Source organism: Echeneis naucrates, chromosome 13, assembly GCF_900963305.1.
Source record: "Echeneis naucrates chromosome 13, fEcheNa1.1, whole genome shotgun sequence".
In the NCBI taxonomy this organism is placed as follows: Eukaryota; Metazoa; Chordata; class Actinopteri; order Carangiformes; family Echeneidae; genus Echeneis; species Echeneis naucrates.
The window spans coordinates 11,936,415-11,952,379 of record NC_042523.1 but is presented as its reverse complement, the minus strand read 5'-3'; the positions used below and the strand labels follow the sequence as shown (position 1 = coordinate 11,952,379).

General features: G+C 40.5%; 2 protein-coding genes across 2 annotated transcripts; one reads left to right on the top strand and one right to left on the bottom strand.

Annotated features, from left to right (window-relative positions):
- The first annotated feature begins 319 nt into the window (after positions 1-319).
- LOC115053494 (uncharacterized) lies at positions 320-13,113 on the top strand. The gene is made up of 17 exons (XM_029518242.1): positions 320-706; positions 2,651-2,682; positions 4,816-4,848; positions 5,011-5,070; positions 5,269-5,298; positions 5,417-5,452; positions 5,691-5,732; positions 5,827-5,876; positions 5,975-6,027; positions 6,102-6,328; positions 6,588-6,841; positions 10,105-10,230; positions 10,361-10,496; positions 10,687-10,740; positions 10,841-10,909; positions 11,076-11,357; positions 11,835-13,113. Exons 1-17 carry the CDS (start codon positions 657-659, stop codon positions 11,888-11,890), a joined length of 1,590 nt encoding a protein of 529 aa, XP_029374102.1. The 5' UTR covers positions 320-656; the 3' UTR covers positions 11,891-13,113.
- Positions 13,114-13,418: 305 nt separating this feature from the next.
- Positions 13,419-14,914, bottom strand: il12a (interleukin 12a). The gene is made up of 7 exons (XM_029517773.1): positions 14,896-14,914; positions 14,623-14,768; positions 14,460-14,546; positions 14,306-14,347; positions 14,062-14,202; positions 13,889-13,930; positions 13,419-13,727 (listed from the first exon to the last, which is right to left on the bottom strand). The coding sequence occupies exons 1-7, from the start codon at positions 14,912-14,914 to the stop codon at positions 13,587-13,589; spliced, it is 618 nt and encodes a 205-aa protein (XP_029373633.1). The 3' UTR covers positions 13,419-13,586.
- Positions 14,915-15,965: the final 1,051 nt, after the last annotated feature.

The window sequence follows — 15,965 nt, the reverse complement described above, 5'->3', positions numbered from 1 at the left end:
TACTCCATCTATTTTAGTCAGAATAAGATGAAACATAAACACATGAATGTGACTTTGTTATCCACAGCCCCATGCAGACCATGCTCTTTATAATACCTCATAGCAAATATCCCCTTATGGCGGCCTGGTGTGTGATTAGTGTCTGTCCGTATTGAAGCGGGATACTATAACTCCGCCCACATACTGCTCGTTGACGACGCTTCCCGAGCTGCGCCGCACCTGCGCAACGCGCGGTTCTCGAAAGGAGAGTGTCTCCCAAATAACTGCGCAGTATCGAGCCGCATAGTGTTAAGATCTCCGATGTTTCTTTGTTGTTGTTTTTTTTTTTTTTTGCACTCGCACACCCCAGCTCAGTGTTGGCGAAAGGATACGAAACATCATCTGCACTGCACAACATCTGGCCGATTTTTTCCCCTCACATTGTGAAAACTATTGTTGCTTCACTAGATGTTTTGTTTTGCTGTCGAGAGGGCCCCAAGAGTTGTTTCGCGACGAGGACTCCGATAGCCATCGTTTTTTTTTTGACAGTAAAACTCTTTAAAGAAACGGCGGCGGCCCATGAGACTGTCGCGTCGCCCTCCAGGTGCTTTTACGCGCAGCCGCTCCACTTTGTGCCACTGCAGGAAGAATAACGGCGTGAGCGCGCAGGAGGGAGGATGGTGGCGGAGATGGCGAGCTGCGGAGCGGCCTGTCACCTGGAGGACGGGTAAGGAGACTTTCTTACATTTTACATTTTTGTCATGTCACCGCGATGCAGAGGGAACCACCAGCCCTGAATTCACGCCAGCTCTTGTTCGTGTCTTTGTGTTTTTGCGCGCACATTCGGATGAAGTATTAAGAAAGGTCTTTTGTGACAACACAGGAAGTGGTGTCCTCGGTTGCAGCGGCTCAGGGCTCGCGTTATGGTGCATTTTCAGGAAGGGGAATACGTTTCTACTCATGGTTATTTCCTGGTTATTATCAAAATGGATAAATAGCTCAGCTTTAACCGGAGACGGCGTTGATCTCTCTGTTGTTGCTCTGCACGCTTCTCTGTTGTGACATTGTGATGACTCAGTCAATGTGTTATCCTGCAGGCGGTTGTAAATGAGAAGTCGCTTTTTAGGTTAATAAATACACATAATAAGAGTAACATTTAAGGATAAACACAGTCATTCTATATACTAATGTGGAGCCAACCTAAACGTCCTGCTTTTCGCTGAAACTCAGTAGGTTACATTTAAATAAAACATGTAGTGAGGTATTATTGTTAATAAGTTAATAAATATCTGATTTCAGTTTGTTTTGTAGAGATAATTCTAGCTCTTTGTAATAGATGCAGGTTAACTTGTGCAGTTTTTTTTTTTTTTTTTTTGGTTATCTGCACACACGTCCCCTCACTACCATTGTGTCTGTTGGAGGTTGTAGAGGGCATGTAAATGTTGCCGCCTTTATCTTTGGACCAGAGACAAACCAAGGCCATTACAGTGCTGTTGGAGGAAGACAGATGGATGTAAGATAGGGAAAGTCATGGTAGGTGTTTATTTCATTGTCTGAAAAAACACCAGAGCCGTAAACGCAAACTATGAATGTGATTGAGAGATTAATACCATGAGAGCTTCAGTGTTGTGAAGCTGTGAAGAAAACACTGTTTCCTGAACAGATGTTTGGAAACAAAGGAAACTGCAGCACTTTAAACAGAAGACAAACAGAAGGCTGCTTTTTGGCAGGCTGAATAATCCTAATTTCCTGATAGATAATTTTGCAATCCATTTCTGTATAAGAACAATGGACGAAGTGAAACAGGAACATACATATAAGGTGTGATGTGACCTATTTTTTTCATGCCTTGTAGTGGTGAACTTGCTGTTTTCTGTTGTTTTTTCCCCCCTGATGATTCTCAGGCGTGTTGGTTCCTGCTCAAGCCCAGACTGTGTCAGTGGGTTGCTGAACTATAAGTCTTGGACCTCCTTGTTTTTTCAATAAACTACATCCAGGATGAGTCAAGCAGATGTAAAACTTCAGAGAGCTTGATGGACAGGAAGAACTGGTATTGTTTATTGCCGTGCAGAGCTGGATCACGTGATGGAAACTGATATCACGAAATAATAAGAGTGGCATTTCATGATGATGTCATTGTGGCAAAACCATAATGATGCAGCACCGTGTGTACCTATGCCACGCTTTACATTCAGCAAAGCCTTTCATATGTGTAAAGTCATACACCATTTGATCATATTATTACAATATGATACCACTGAGGATCTGTAATTTAATAATTGTCCAGCCCAAATCCTGTTACACTGACATGTGGAAACATTAAAGGAGTTTAACCAGTTTTGCAATTCTGTCTTACCGGTATATTCAAATGGTAGGTTCATCAACAATACTTACAAAGTGGAACAGAGAGAGTTTAGTATTTGACAAGACTGGCTGTTGTCATAATTGTGAGAAAGTGAGATACAAACAGCTTGTTCACATTTCCTGTTTTTGTAATTCATTCAGAAGCACAAGTGGTAAACTAAAAGAGTCTGCAGCTGCACACTTTTAAGAGCTGAGCCTTTTAACTGCTAAATTCTTCTATGAATTTCAACACATAAAGCAGACATCCCCCAAAGGGCTCTGCATTGTAATTTATAGTTGTGTGAATGTTATTTCTTCTGCCCTACAGAGACGGAGATATCCCTGCACTGGAAAACAAAGGTAAACATGGACCCATTCCCTCCTCCACCACCCACTACTGGCTTCTCCTTTCCCTTTCAGTTTCTCACAGAAAGTATTTGTTTTCCACACAGAAGCTGTTCTTCTTTTGCCACTTCTTGTTTAAATTGTGTGTATTTTTATCTTTCATTTGTACGTACTTTCAACTTGCTCTTCTACTTTCCTCTTGTAGTTTGCCCTTCTTGATTTCCATAGCATTTACCTTAAAGGGCAGCAGCATTTATGCAATGTCATGATTACCTGTGTCTCCGTATTCGCGGTTGATATTTTCAACACTGCACACCAGCACACACAATTCGATTTGGGTTATTTTCAGTCTAACATGTACTTTATCTTCCCTGGCAGCTAGCAGTTACCAATTTAAGAAATCAGGACTCAGAAAATTATCTACAAGTGCCAAAGGAAAACTTGGCAACAATAGATGGGGATAGGAAAGGACATGAGAAGTGTAAATATATAATTTCTCTCCTGATACCAATTAAAATGTATCAATTGAATGTATTATCATTTAAAATTACAAGGCTATTTAATGCCCACTGTTTGTTTTTCTTTTTTATTTGTATACCCACTGTGAAGTGGGTATACAAGTTGGGATTATATGTATGTGCTTATTCACAGTTCATCCATAATGTTGATTTAAAATTTCAGTGAGATCCTTTGCAGTTTAATTAATTATTCACATTTTCAAATCTCCTTTCAATAGAAATGTGCAACCATAAAATCATAGAGTCAGAGCGCATGGTTGCAGCACATGCCACGTATCTCACCTCTACATTGGTGATCGAGTTCCCATCTCAAAAAAAAAAAAAAAAAAAATTCTTGGGCTCAAGAACAAACCAATACAATATACAGCTAATACAATTTGATATTGTGCAGTTACATGACAAGGGGGGAAAGTGTGATCAGCAAGAGGAATAAAGAGTGGAAGAAATTAGACCCCCTACTACACAACCCAACTTTTGCCATTATTTTAGACCAGCAGATGGCAGGCAACACTCATTGACGGCCGTAAACTAGTTTGTGTGTGTGTGTCTGTGTGTATTTGTGTATCTTTGCTGGTGTTTGCCTTCCACCTTGTTTGTCTGTCTGATGAAACGAAGTGGCAGTGGCAAAGTGAAGAGAGGTGCCTGCTGGCTCAGCTGTGAGGCAGCAGCAGCTGAGGAAGGCATTGGCCATAGCAGACAGAAATGGGGGATAGCGAGTGCATAGAGAGGCGAGGCAGACAGATTGAACTAAGTGGGGGAGAGAGATTGATGAGGGAGGTGCTGTGCGGCGAGCAGCGATGGCAGCATCTGCTTGTTAGTCTAAGATATAACTCTGTGGGCCGGGGAGGATGGGCTCCATCCTTTAGCCGGGCCAGGCAGTTAGCCAGATGGCTGGGCCCGCAGACACTGGCTGCTGGGAAGTGATGAGCGGCAGCAGCAGCTCCTCCGGCCCTAACTATATGAATACGTTTGATGTTAATGCATGGCACTCATAACAAGCTCCTCCACAGGGTGCCACAGTTCAGCTTTTAAGGAATAATGGATATGTTAAAGCTGATGGGGGCTTTTTTAATGACTAATATGGACAAACACTTAAAATCACAAAGCACACAAACATAGGAGTAAACTAAAAGCAGAGGTCTCTCTCTGGGGCTGCACCTACTAAAAGGAAGAACCCTGGTGAGAAAAGTTCACAAAAAAACATGTTTTCAGACTCTTCTCTCTACAAGTCCGTCTCCTATTACTTTCCGTATGTAAGGAAAGTTTTAAACACTGCCTGTGGAGATGGTTTTAACAAGAGAGCGTGTGGCTACATCTGAGGATTTCTCTGCTTTAAATAGGCTCTAGGTGTCTATGTGAAAGTAAGGAAGCAGAGTCTGAATGTTATCAGCACAAAGGCTTTCCCTCTTTACGTGTTATCAGATGCTGTTTGCTTTTGATTTTACTTTATATATGCAGAAATTCAGTGAAAATTGGTAGGCTGTAATCATGTCTTTGATCCAATCATCCAATGATGTTTCGATAGTAGTGACTAATGCTGTGGGAATATACCAGGTTTTGTCACAATTTGGTTTGATTGTGTCAGTTTTTACAGACTAACAACACTAACCTCAAAACTAATTTGTTGCAGATAATCTAACAGAAAGTGAGAGCAGTGGTTCAGGTAAGCAGAAATATCTCACCAAATATCAGTTTGTGCACTTAACTCATAAGCTGATTTGAGCGTCTGAGCCAGTGTGACATCAACCACTTTTGCTCGCTATTAAGGGTTCAAAGTAAAGCTCAATGCTTTCTCACGTCCCTTGTGGATTTATTTATCTTACAGAGAATGCAGGGTCATCCACTGATGAGAACTCAGAGGATGAAGAGGAGGACGAGGACTCTGGTGAGACACAGTTCAGCTAAGACATGTCATACCTTAAAAGAATAGGCTCTAATTTCTATAGATATGCTAATTTCCTTTCGTACGGGTTGGTAGAGTGGTAATGATATTCTCTAACTCTTGGCAAGAAAACAAACAAACCACTCTTTTGATGAATCTCTTCATCACCCTTATTTCTTTCTTGTTTCTCTTCACTTGAAGCCTGCGCTGAGAAGGATGGAAGGGAGGAAGGTAAAACGAAAAAAGGAAAAACAACTTCCTATGATCATTTCCTTGATAATCTGCATAACGCTAAACGCTATGTTTTAATGTGACAAAGAATGAAAGTTTGTATCTGCTGTCTGTGCAGAAAGAGAAGAAGCTGATGAAGGGGAGTCTACAAATGGTGAGACAATGAAACAAAATATCGAAATCTTTCAGATGAAGCAGTCGGACTGCTTTTAAACGGCTAATTATTTAAAAGTAGACCATGTTTGGCTAAAGTAAAGCCACAACTGCAATGACAGCCATACTTTGAACAAAGAATTTTATTCAATTTGAGCGTTTGCTGTCCTCACTCACAATGCTTCACATTGCACAGCAATTCTCATGTGATAATAAGCGATAATTATTTTTTCCTTAAGGGTTGGCCACTGAATCTGAAGCAGCAGTTTCCAATGGGAAAGGTAAGTAGCTCTCAAGTGATGCTAATACTAAGTGTTCCTTTGATATTTGCATCAGTCTTGTGAGGAACGAATCTGTTGTCATACTTTTTGACAGATGAGTTGCAGTTCAGATTTTGCTGTGATAAATGCAAGGCCATCCATCAGGTGAGCTCAGAAACAGAACCTGGTGATTTCAAATGTCTGCGTGATGGTGCGATCGTCTTATAAAACTAATAAATAAGCTGCGCTTGTGGGTTTGACAGAGTCATGGCAACGAGCTTGTGACCCCCCGGAGGATCTCCAAAGGACAACTACAGTAAGTGTGATACTACATCTGTGTAGTGCCCTCAGATTGGTTGTGTACGCTGTCACTCATGCTGTGTGTTTCAGGCTGCAGTTGGAGGCAGAGGGAACATACGAATGCTCTGTCACCGGCCTGGTGTTTGAAGCATCGGAGCGGGTTCTCGTAAGGTACTCAGTCTTGTCCTGGTCCAAGTTTGGCGCGTTTCTCCAGCCTCCCTGGAAGTTTGCGGGACCCATCTTTAATGTGGACACAGTCAACAAGGACGCATCCGTCCTCAAGTCCATCCAGTTCCCTCATTCTATCTGCCTCGCTGGTGAGAACATTAGAGCGGTCATATTTTTCTCCTTCTAGAAACAAGAAATCTTTTCTTTGTGTAAAATAAATATATAATCCACTTATTTTCCAAATTCTTTTCCGCAAAAAAATCTTCAATTTTTTTTTTTTTTACGGTATGACGCATCTTGGAACTTTTTTACAAAAAATAATACATTTCAATATGACTATATTGACAAATGATCTCAAATATGTATCTAGTTCTTCTAAATGAAACATAAAACCTTCTTTTCACACAGACCCAAATAAAGAGATGACATTCAGTGTCCTACACATGAAGCACAACCGTCCACTCATCGAGCCAACATTCGACCACTCAGGTAGCCATGTTAAGTGGAACGTGACCTCGCTGTCGCCTGTGGGTCCCATCATACAGACGGACCAGTCTGTAGAGCGCCATGGGGTGGTACTGGTTTATAAGCAGCTGGGCAGCAACAATCACAACTATAGCTTCCATATCTACCTGGCCACCAACAGCTCGTCTGACATCAAGGTGAGCCTCTCCAACAACTTTTAGCCCAACACAATGATTCATCCTGCTTTGATTTGGTGTTTCCAACTCCTGCTCAACCAGCTGAATGACGATCACCTGTGTTGGCTGGTGGGCTGAGTTCACGTGATCAGATCATCTGCTCAGCTTTGTCTCTCTCTCCATCCTACTGCAGCAGCAACTTTGGATGTTGGCATATATTTCCGTAATTTTTGTCAACGAACCTTCCTGCATTGAACATCTACCTCGGTGTTGTGTGCTGTTGGAGTTTAAGCCAGTGAGAACAAATCTCTTCAAGGAACAAAACCCAGTCTGTTACCTTGATATTAAAAGGTGTTTATGTGAAGCTATATGAGGTAGTTTTTAATTCTGGAGAGACCTCTCCTTATTATTTTTGTGTAGGAAACCCATTTTGACTGATTCATTCATATCAGTTATTTCTAAAGTAAGTACACTTTAAGTAAGTACACAAAATTGTGCTTCGTGTTGTTGACCCCGAGCAGGAGCTTTGCTGCTCACAGGAGTGAATCCACTGGCTCTGAATTATTTGTTATTGGTGCTCTTGTAGCTATGTCAGTCTGGCCCTCCTTCAACCTTCAACCATTAATATTTTTTATAGATTTATTTCGGGACAATGCACATTAATCAACATCACTGTAAAAATGTAAGATGCAGTGCTGAGATGTTTCAACAAACATCAACTCAATTAAATCAAGTTATTTTATCATTCAGAAGCTTTGGGAATTTGGGATCACAATTTGATTCACAAGTTGTAATAATAATAATAATAAAAAAAAAACAACTCAGCAACATGTACCAGTAATAGATTCCAACAATAACCGTAGGGACATTTTTCGACAGAAAGCCCTATGGTGTCCATGGCTCATAAACACAGTTCACCATATCTGTTGATATCATACAATACATACATTATGATATAGACATGATTAAAGTGTGGCACGGAGGCACCTGTCCCGGTTGAACCCCGTCCTTGCCCAATGCGAGCTCAGTTTGGTTGCAGCCCCCTGGCAGCCCTGATGGATAGGTGAATACAAAATGGATGCATGGCTTCCAGACACTGCTTTGTCTAAGGCTGTTGTTGCAATACTGTGTAACCCCAGTCTCTGCTGAAACTCCACTGAGGCTGGGTAGGAAGGAGCTGCTGGTGTCTCATGGGGTTGATTCTTCCTTAACTACAGTTTTTGCAGCTGTTCTGCCAAAAGAGGAACTGACATCTACTGATGTTAGTTTTTGCCTGCACGTTGATGCTCTTATTGAAATGTAGACTTTTATTCCTGTTTAGATCACCTGACAGGGAAAATCACAGATATTCTCCAGGATATGTTGCAATATTTTAAAAAGGCCTCATTGACATTGAACCTGAGCAGCTGCGAGATTGCCACAATTACCTTTCATATTTTGCCCTGGAGAGATCAGGGACAGATTCGGATCAGTTGCAGCTGGTTACTAGAGGGCATCCCATCTTAACTTTGTTAACATTGTTTCTTTCTAATAGGTTTTCACAGTCACTGAGACACTACAGCGCTTTTGAGAAAGAAGGCCTGGCTCTGCTTTTGAAACTTCGCTGCTTCTAAGTGTTTGTCAGTTACTCTCAGTGGTTGTTTACCCAACCAGAAGTTAATCTGTTGGTGTTGACTGACAGTCTGTCAATAACATCATCGTCATTTAAATAAACGTTAGATGGACATTCCTTGTCGCTCCTGCTTGATCAGCTGACCTCTGGCTTGTGGGCTGAGCTGAGGGAGTCAGTTGTTCAACTTCCTCTGTCCTTTGTTCTAGGAGCAGCCTTGAGGTAGTCCTGCTGTGCTTTCCTTTACTGTAATCATCTATTCCTATTTTTATCATCTGTTTATTTGTGTGAATAAACCTTTGCCCTGGTGGTTTGCCAGACAACTGTTTTGGAGACATGGCCACATTTCTCCTAAACTTCAAAGACTGAAACAGTGTCTTATAATGCAGGATCCTTTTTCATGTCAGGTTTCTAGCACCTAGTTAGTGTCTTTTAAAACAAGAGCTCAAAGCTATAATTGTTATATCAGTTCGGTGACTGAAAACAAAAATATGTTCTTGAAGTTACAGCATTTGCTATTTAAATTGATTAATATTATGATATGTTCCTGTGTGGCAGCAGTTAAATAACATTGAAAAATTCAATAGAAAGCACAAATACACACATCCTTTTCACATATACTTGAGACACTGTGACTTCCATTCGCCCCCACCGTTTCTTAAAATAATTCTACTGAGCCAGTAAAGATAGATATGGATCTTTACTTTAAATTACATCTTATGGTCTTTGTGATGGTGGAAATTCTCCTTTGAGGTGAGATCAAAAACAAAGCAAAAAGAAAAACTTTCACCACGTGTACAAAGCAAAAGAACTATCCTATGCATGAGGCCTGAATGAGGCATGAGTCTCACAAAATTTTCCAATCATGACTCTGACACCTGCTTACTGGATAAAACTCCATCAAAATGCCTTACTCAGAAGAAAGGCTACACAGAACATTTATGTGTCTCTTCTTGTTCTATTTTGTAACCCGATTGGCATTGTTGCTGGCCGGCTGTGAGGAAAAGACACCAGGTCTTCAGGTTTATGCAATACACCGATTGATAGATGTAAAGTCAATTTGTTCTTATGATGTTATGGAGTGTATCAAAATGCAAAAATACTAACTCCTCATATTTATAATTTGCTATCACTCAACTATCAAACCCTCTAAATTAGACGTCAGAGTAATGTTTTGCAGTAAGATGGTAAATCCATTTCTAGGAATTTTGTGGGCGAGAAAGAAAGTTCAGCTGTCTGCTGGTCTCTGTGTGTGATGGTATTAAATGACGGTAAATGCACTTCTTATTTGTGACTAAAATGACAATTAGGTTTTTTTTTTTTTTACACTGTAGTGAGAAGGTCATTTGTGGTTGTGTGACAAGCGTGTTTGGGAGGATCAGAAGTGGTGAATAATTACTCTACATTTATCTTGACCCAGAGCACTTCCTGATAAATGGAAATAATAATTTGTATTTTCCAGTCTGATGTGTTTTTGAATCACTATCTGTCTTGTCCTGCTCTGTCCTACGCTCTGATCAGAGCTAAACTCTGAGTGGCATGAGCTTATGAGACGCCTTCAGTTTTTCCATTCACACCCTTAAACATTAATCAGCATTCAGCCTGCTCATGACCATCAAGAAAGTGACGTATCTCCTGTTTCTTGTTGTCTTCCTGCTGTCCTTATGTAAATTAGGATATACGCAAACAAGTGCAAGGCTACAAGAATCGTTACAGCCGGATCGAAAAGCCTCCCACGTGTAAACTGGATGAAGGGACGTATCGTCTCCTGAGCGAGCCAGAGGGAGACATCAAACCTCAGGTTCGTGTTGTATACTCGCGTGTGTCTGCTCACAGTAAAATCATTTAAACGCCACTATGGCACTTTAAAATAAAGAAATATATAAGTCGCTGACCGCTCAGTTTCATTTTATTTATGTTTCTCTTCACAGGATTTGAAATTCACCCTTGCAGTGACCAAGATGAAAGGCTACTTTGAAGCTTTCTTTGAAGAGGCCCCACCATTTAAATTGTCCCTTATTGAGATAAACTCTGAGAAGACTGTATGGTCTGCTACTATCAGAGAAGGTACTAGTGCATTTAGTGTCAAGCTGAACACGTTTCATGTCACTGAAGCAAAGATTCAGCCTGTATTCGTGTGAAGCAAGAATGGTTTTTAAAAGCATCTTGTGTTACTGACAAATGACAACAGCAGTAAACAAGCATCTGCTTCTCAACAAATTAACCAAAATGGTGCTTTTCCAATTTGTACTCTTAGGTGACTGTGTGGATAACGGAGAAAAGCAAGGAAGAGGAAGGAAGAGGACACACAGTAAGCTTCCTTCTGGTTTTTTTCATCATATTCGATTTTTCCATCACAGCATGTTTTTCAGCTGCTACGGGAGAACTCACATCCCGCCTGTCTCTTATAGGTCGACAGCGGAGCAGGAGCCCATCAGAGGATGAAAACTTTAAAAAACCTCGATGGCAGGATGAGTCAGGTAACTTTCCGCGTTATTTATTAACTACTGACCAGACCTCAACTGCACAAGCAGTTCTGTTTTAGGCTGGTTCGAACAGGAACCAATCTGACCTTTCTCGAAGCACCTATCTATAAAATTGTACTGAAAAAGAAGGACCGCGGCGTGTTGTTTTTCCTTTATCCAGACGGAATGAAGACTCGGGTCCAGGACATGTCGGAGAAGCAACTACTGCAGGTGGCCAAGCAGCTCGGGAAGGAGTGGAAGCAGGTGGCTATCTATCTAGGCCTGACCTACAAGGACCTGGATGATATCCAGGCAGCGGAGAGTGATGTGACCATGCAGAAGCTGAAGATGTTTTTGGAGTGGAAGAATCAAAGGGTGCCGGGAGAGGCCACGGCGTTGGATCTGTTGAACAGTCTAGAAGAACTGGATGATTTGTCCAATGAGGTCCGTCAGACTCTCAAAGGTAATACACTGTATGTGTGGCTATTTCCTGGAAATTCTGGACATCAAATTCAGTGATCAAATTTTTTCAAGGAAGAATGTTGAAATTCACCAGAAAAAAAAAAAAAAAATCGCCAATGAAACAGCATCAGGCGAGTGTGTGGTCTCATTGACTGAAGGGGTAGTCCAGAAATCGCTCAAACGCTCAAATGAAACTCACTTAAAAAAAAAAAGACAAACAAAAAAAAACAAAACAAAACTTGATCCTTTACTTCCCATATTGCAGCTCAATACTCTCTTTGATTAGTCCCTCACAACATTATGAGAGTAGTTTTTTAACTTTAAATTGTTCCAACATCCTGTAACAAGAGATGATGTTTGACTGGAATGCTTTCCCAGACAAATGTAGACACATATGATATAGCTGCATTGTACATTTAATCAGTAAGACAATTCTTTATTGATATATTATTTAATTATTTGTGTTGTCTGTTTTCAGATATGATAAACAATGAAGCAGCTAAACAAAAGGGATTTGATACAAAGGATCATTGAACATCTGTTCCTCCTGCAACAGGAAGAATAAGGTCTCAGGTATATTACAGAACTGAGCCAACATGTGGACCAAAATCAGCTTCTCCTGAAGTTTGTTTCTCTTTTCAGTCTTTTCTGCACATGAAACCATTTGATGAGTTTTTGCTTTTGTTTTGTGTAGATCTGCATTTCATGAACAGGGCTAGCATCCTATTTTTGTACAGGCATTATCCCTAATTGTGTTCAAATGTGGTCCTTAGATTCTGTAATGAATACAGAATAGATTTTTGTACCCGAAGGTACCATTGTGTAGCTAAATTTTGATGCTCTGCATCGTCAGGTTCTGAAACGACCAGCAAAGGTAGAGGTGTAGAGGTCGTTGGGATGTATGAGGTAGCTAATTTTGTAGCCAGTAACACACCTAAATGTAGGTGCTGCAGCATTGCAAATGCAAGAATCAGGAAAAATCCAATCTCTGTTTTCTGTTTCACTTTTAACTGCAACTTTTTTTTAGGAATTTAGGAACATTTAGGAATTAGACAACATGATTATGACTGTCCATTGATCACTGTTATTTTTGTTATTCTTATTTATGCACACCCCATCCTGAAGATATCAGTTTTTTTACTTTCCATACTTCCATTTTTTTAAGTGCCGTTTTTTTTCCTGAGAGGGGAAAATGAATATACTGAATTATGGATCCTTTCTTGCCGTCCTGGGACTGGAACACACGTCTTGTGTTCGTACAATCCAAGTTTTGTTTGTGTTTAATACAGAATTTGATAATGTTGGAAACGAGAACTGCACTCATGCCCATTTGGGACTGAATCCATGCTTTCTTACTGCATGAGTGTAACTGCTGCTGGAAAACATTCCTCGATTTTTCTAATTTCACTTTGCCCCTTTTTCAAGATTTGTTTCACAGACATTAGAACAAAGGTTTAGATAAAACTTTTAGTTAAATATTTTCAACCTTCATACAATTCCAACATTAGGCAGATTATTATTGATTTTTCTGATTAAAATTTCCAGACATGTCAACACTACTGCTATCTGTAATGGTGAATATTTTAATGTCTTCCATGGCAATATAATGCAGTGTTTACATTCAGGAACAACGTCCTGAACAATTTACCAATAGAAATCCAGTCTGTACTTTTTTGCACTAAATGTGGTTTGTGAGGTTTCTGTCCATCCAAAAATTTCTTGAATAAAGAGGCAAAAGTTGACTGAAAAAAAAAAAACAAAAAACCCCAGAAGGTCTCTTGGATTTTTATCTGAACTTAAGTGACATTGATCTCAGTTCCATTTAAAAAATCATCTCCACCTCAAGCTCTTGATACCAAAAATTGTATATTATAAATAACAATAAATAACATCACATGCCATCGAATAAATAAATGTAATAAATAGATCTTAAATAAAAATATAACATTCCCCCAAATTTTGGAATACATTCATATATGTAGACAGGCCAACATGGCCTCCACTGCTAACTTTAGCAATAGTTTGACTGTCATTCAGCTCACATTCAGTGATAAGGCTGGAATCAAATCAATTAGCTTATGCCTGCGCAGTAATCATACAGACAGTTGTACAGCATGCACAGTGTAAACTGCTAGGTCAGTAGTTGTGAGTACAAGTGATGGTAGTGAATGATTGAGAAGAGAGTATCGTTGATTGGAGTGATGGTGATGATGTTGATGTTGCAGGACGATTACTTCCTGTGCTCTCTGGAGCTGATGTAGCCCATGGCCCGGTTGATGGTGATGGTTCGGATGTGGAAACCTCTCATCATCTTACACACCTTCTGTCTGTTGGAGTAGGTGTTATTCCCCCACATGCTAGCAGCAGCCTCCTAAACGACAACACACAAGTACACAACATGAATACCTGGTAGTTTTGTTTTTTCCTGTGTGAAAGGAATTAAAAATGTTGCGATGTAAAATTTTCCCCTTAAACACTGAAAGATGAAAAGTACAGAGGGATTAATAAAAAAAAGAAGGAATAGAAAAATACCTCTGAAGAATTGTTGTCTTCATTCGGCATCAGGGAGCAGTTCTGTATAAACCAAGGAGATTTCGTCATGCAACTTTGAAACGTTATTTCCCAGGAGATTCTCTATTTCTGTCTTTAAATTACGATTCTGTCCATCTGTCTGGTTTTTTTTTTTTTGGTCACAGTAAACACACCTTCAGGCTCTTTATTATTTCCAGAGTTGGGTTCAGAAGAGCAACTTCTTCTTCAAAACTTCTGAGTGGGGACCTTAGGTAGGATTTAATAGCAGCCTCGTAGGAAAGCAAGTCCTTCATGATATTCCTCAAACATTCACTCTGTGGAGCAAAACTTCCAGTCATCCATTGGCTTTATTCAGTAAATGTGTAAAATATACACGTTTACGCTAACATAAACAATAGTAACAAAAGCAACAGTTACCTCATTGAAGGATGAATTTCTTGGCATCATGCAGCCTGAGTTCTGTGGGTGGAAAAAATGTGTTCTTCAGTTGGCATTTCTTCCAAATAATTTGAGAAAAAAAAAAAAAAAAAAAATATATATATATATATATATAATCACCAAATCCACCAACCTGCGCCAAAGTGGGAGAGCAAGTCTGCAGCGTCTCCGATGAGCTGACCTCCACCTGATCAGAGGTGATGCCATAACACAAAACATCCTGTGGAACACAGCATGAACACCGTCATTAACGAAACAACAGCAGCAGTAAAAGCCCATCTCCGACCAGCCCTCACCCCACTGAGGAGCTCCGCCGTGTTGAGCAGCAGCCTCCTGTACAGCTGGGCGCACTGGGCGCACGGCGGCCCGGCCGCGGTGGGCAGCGGGTGGCCGGTGGCAGCGCGCCAGCTCAGAGTCAGCAGCAGCGCGCAGCCGGCGAGGACTGCAGGGCAGAAAGAAGAGCCACAATCAACACAGTGTTCACTTTTGCAGGACGAAACACGATGGAAGTATGTGTAAAAAAAAAAAAAAAAAAAAAAAAAATCAGTGCAGTCCGCGCTCCAACTTACAGAAATAAGAGTTTGCCATGTTTTCTTATCAACAGAGATCTCGGGTAGAGTCCGGTGAAGCAGATGGACTGTGGTGCTGCTGCTCTCTTATCGCACGGATTTATATGCATTCTTGGGGGATTCCCTTCCCATGCAGGCGCAAAAAGAAAACTAACGCGTCATACGTAATTTCCTCGTTGGTTCTTTCAGCTGCCCATTGGCTGAACCGAGAAAAAAGAAGAAAAAAAAAATGGAAGTCACCCTGTTTCATATTTTGACGAGAGAGAGGGAGAGAAAACAACAACAAAGTAGTTTACTACTGGGATGTAAACATAAAGAAGAGGATGCAAACGTGGCCCTTGCAGCCGGTGCTGGGATCAGCATCAGCAGCAACAGGTGGGGTCTACCACACAAACACAGCCTCTAAAGCTGTGTGCAGCGTGCGTCTGTGAGGAATTAGACATTCAGGTTATCAGTTGGACTGAGCAGATTTTGGACAGAGAAGCACCCGTGTCAGCGCACAGGAGGGTTGGTTTGTTTCTGCCACGCTGCCAAGCACGAGTGGGCGGTGTCTTGCGTGACTGCTCTGTTCGCACGCAAAAGTGGGACGCATTGGGACGAAATCCCAAAATTTCCGAGTGAAAAGCGTGACATAGGTGGAAACTAACTCATCCCTCCCCGCTGTCATCATGATCGCGTCCTTGCATTGGCAACCTATTATTTACTTTGGTTTTACTATTATGTAATTATTTAAATTATATACATACACATATATATATATATATACGTACTAATGATTCATTTTGTGTGACATAATCGATTTGTGGCTCACATCTTGTTTGTGGAAGAAAAAGATAAAGCCAATATATAATCACTTTGTGTGTGTAAACTTTTATTAGAAATATAAAATGTAATATAGCATCTAATATTTATATTATATAATCTGCATATTTAAAGAATGTTACTTTTGGAGAAGAGTAAGTCAATATAAAAAAAAATTGAAATTGAAAAGTGAAAAAGGAAACTTGATAATCTCCTCCTTGACTCAATGCTCCAGAGCAGAAATGGTGGTAAAATTCAGTTTCCACAGT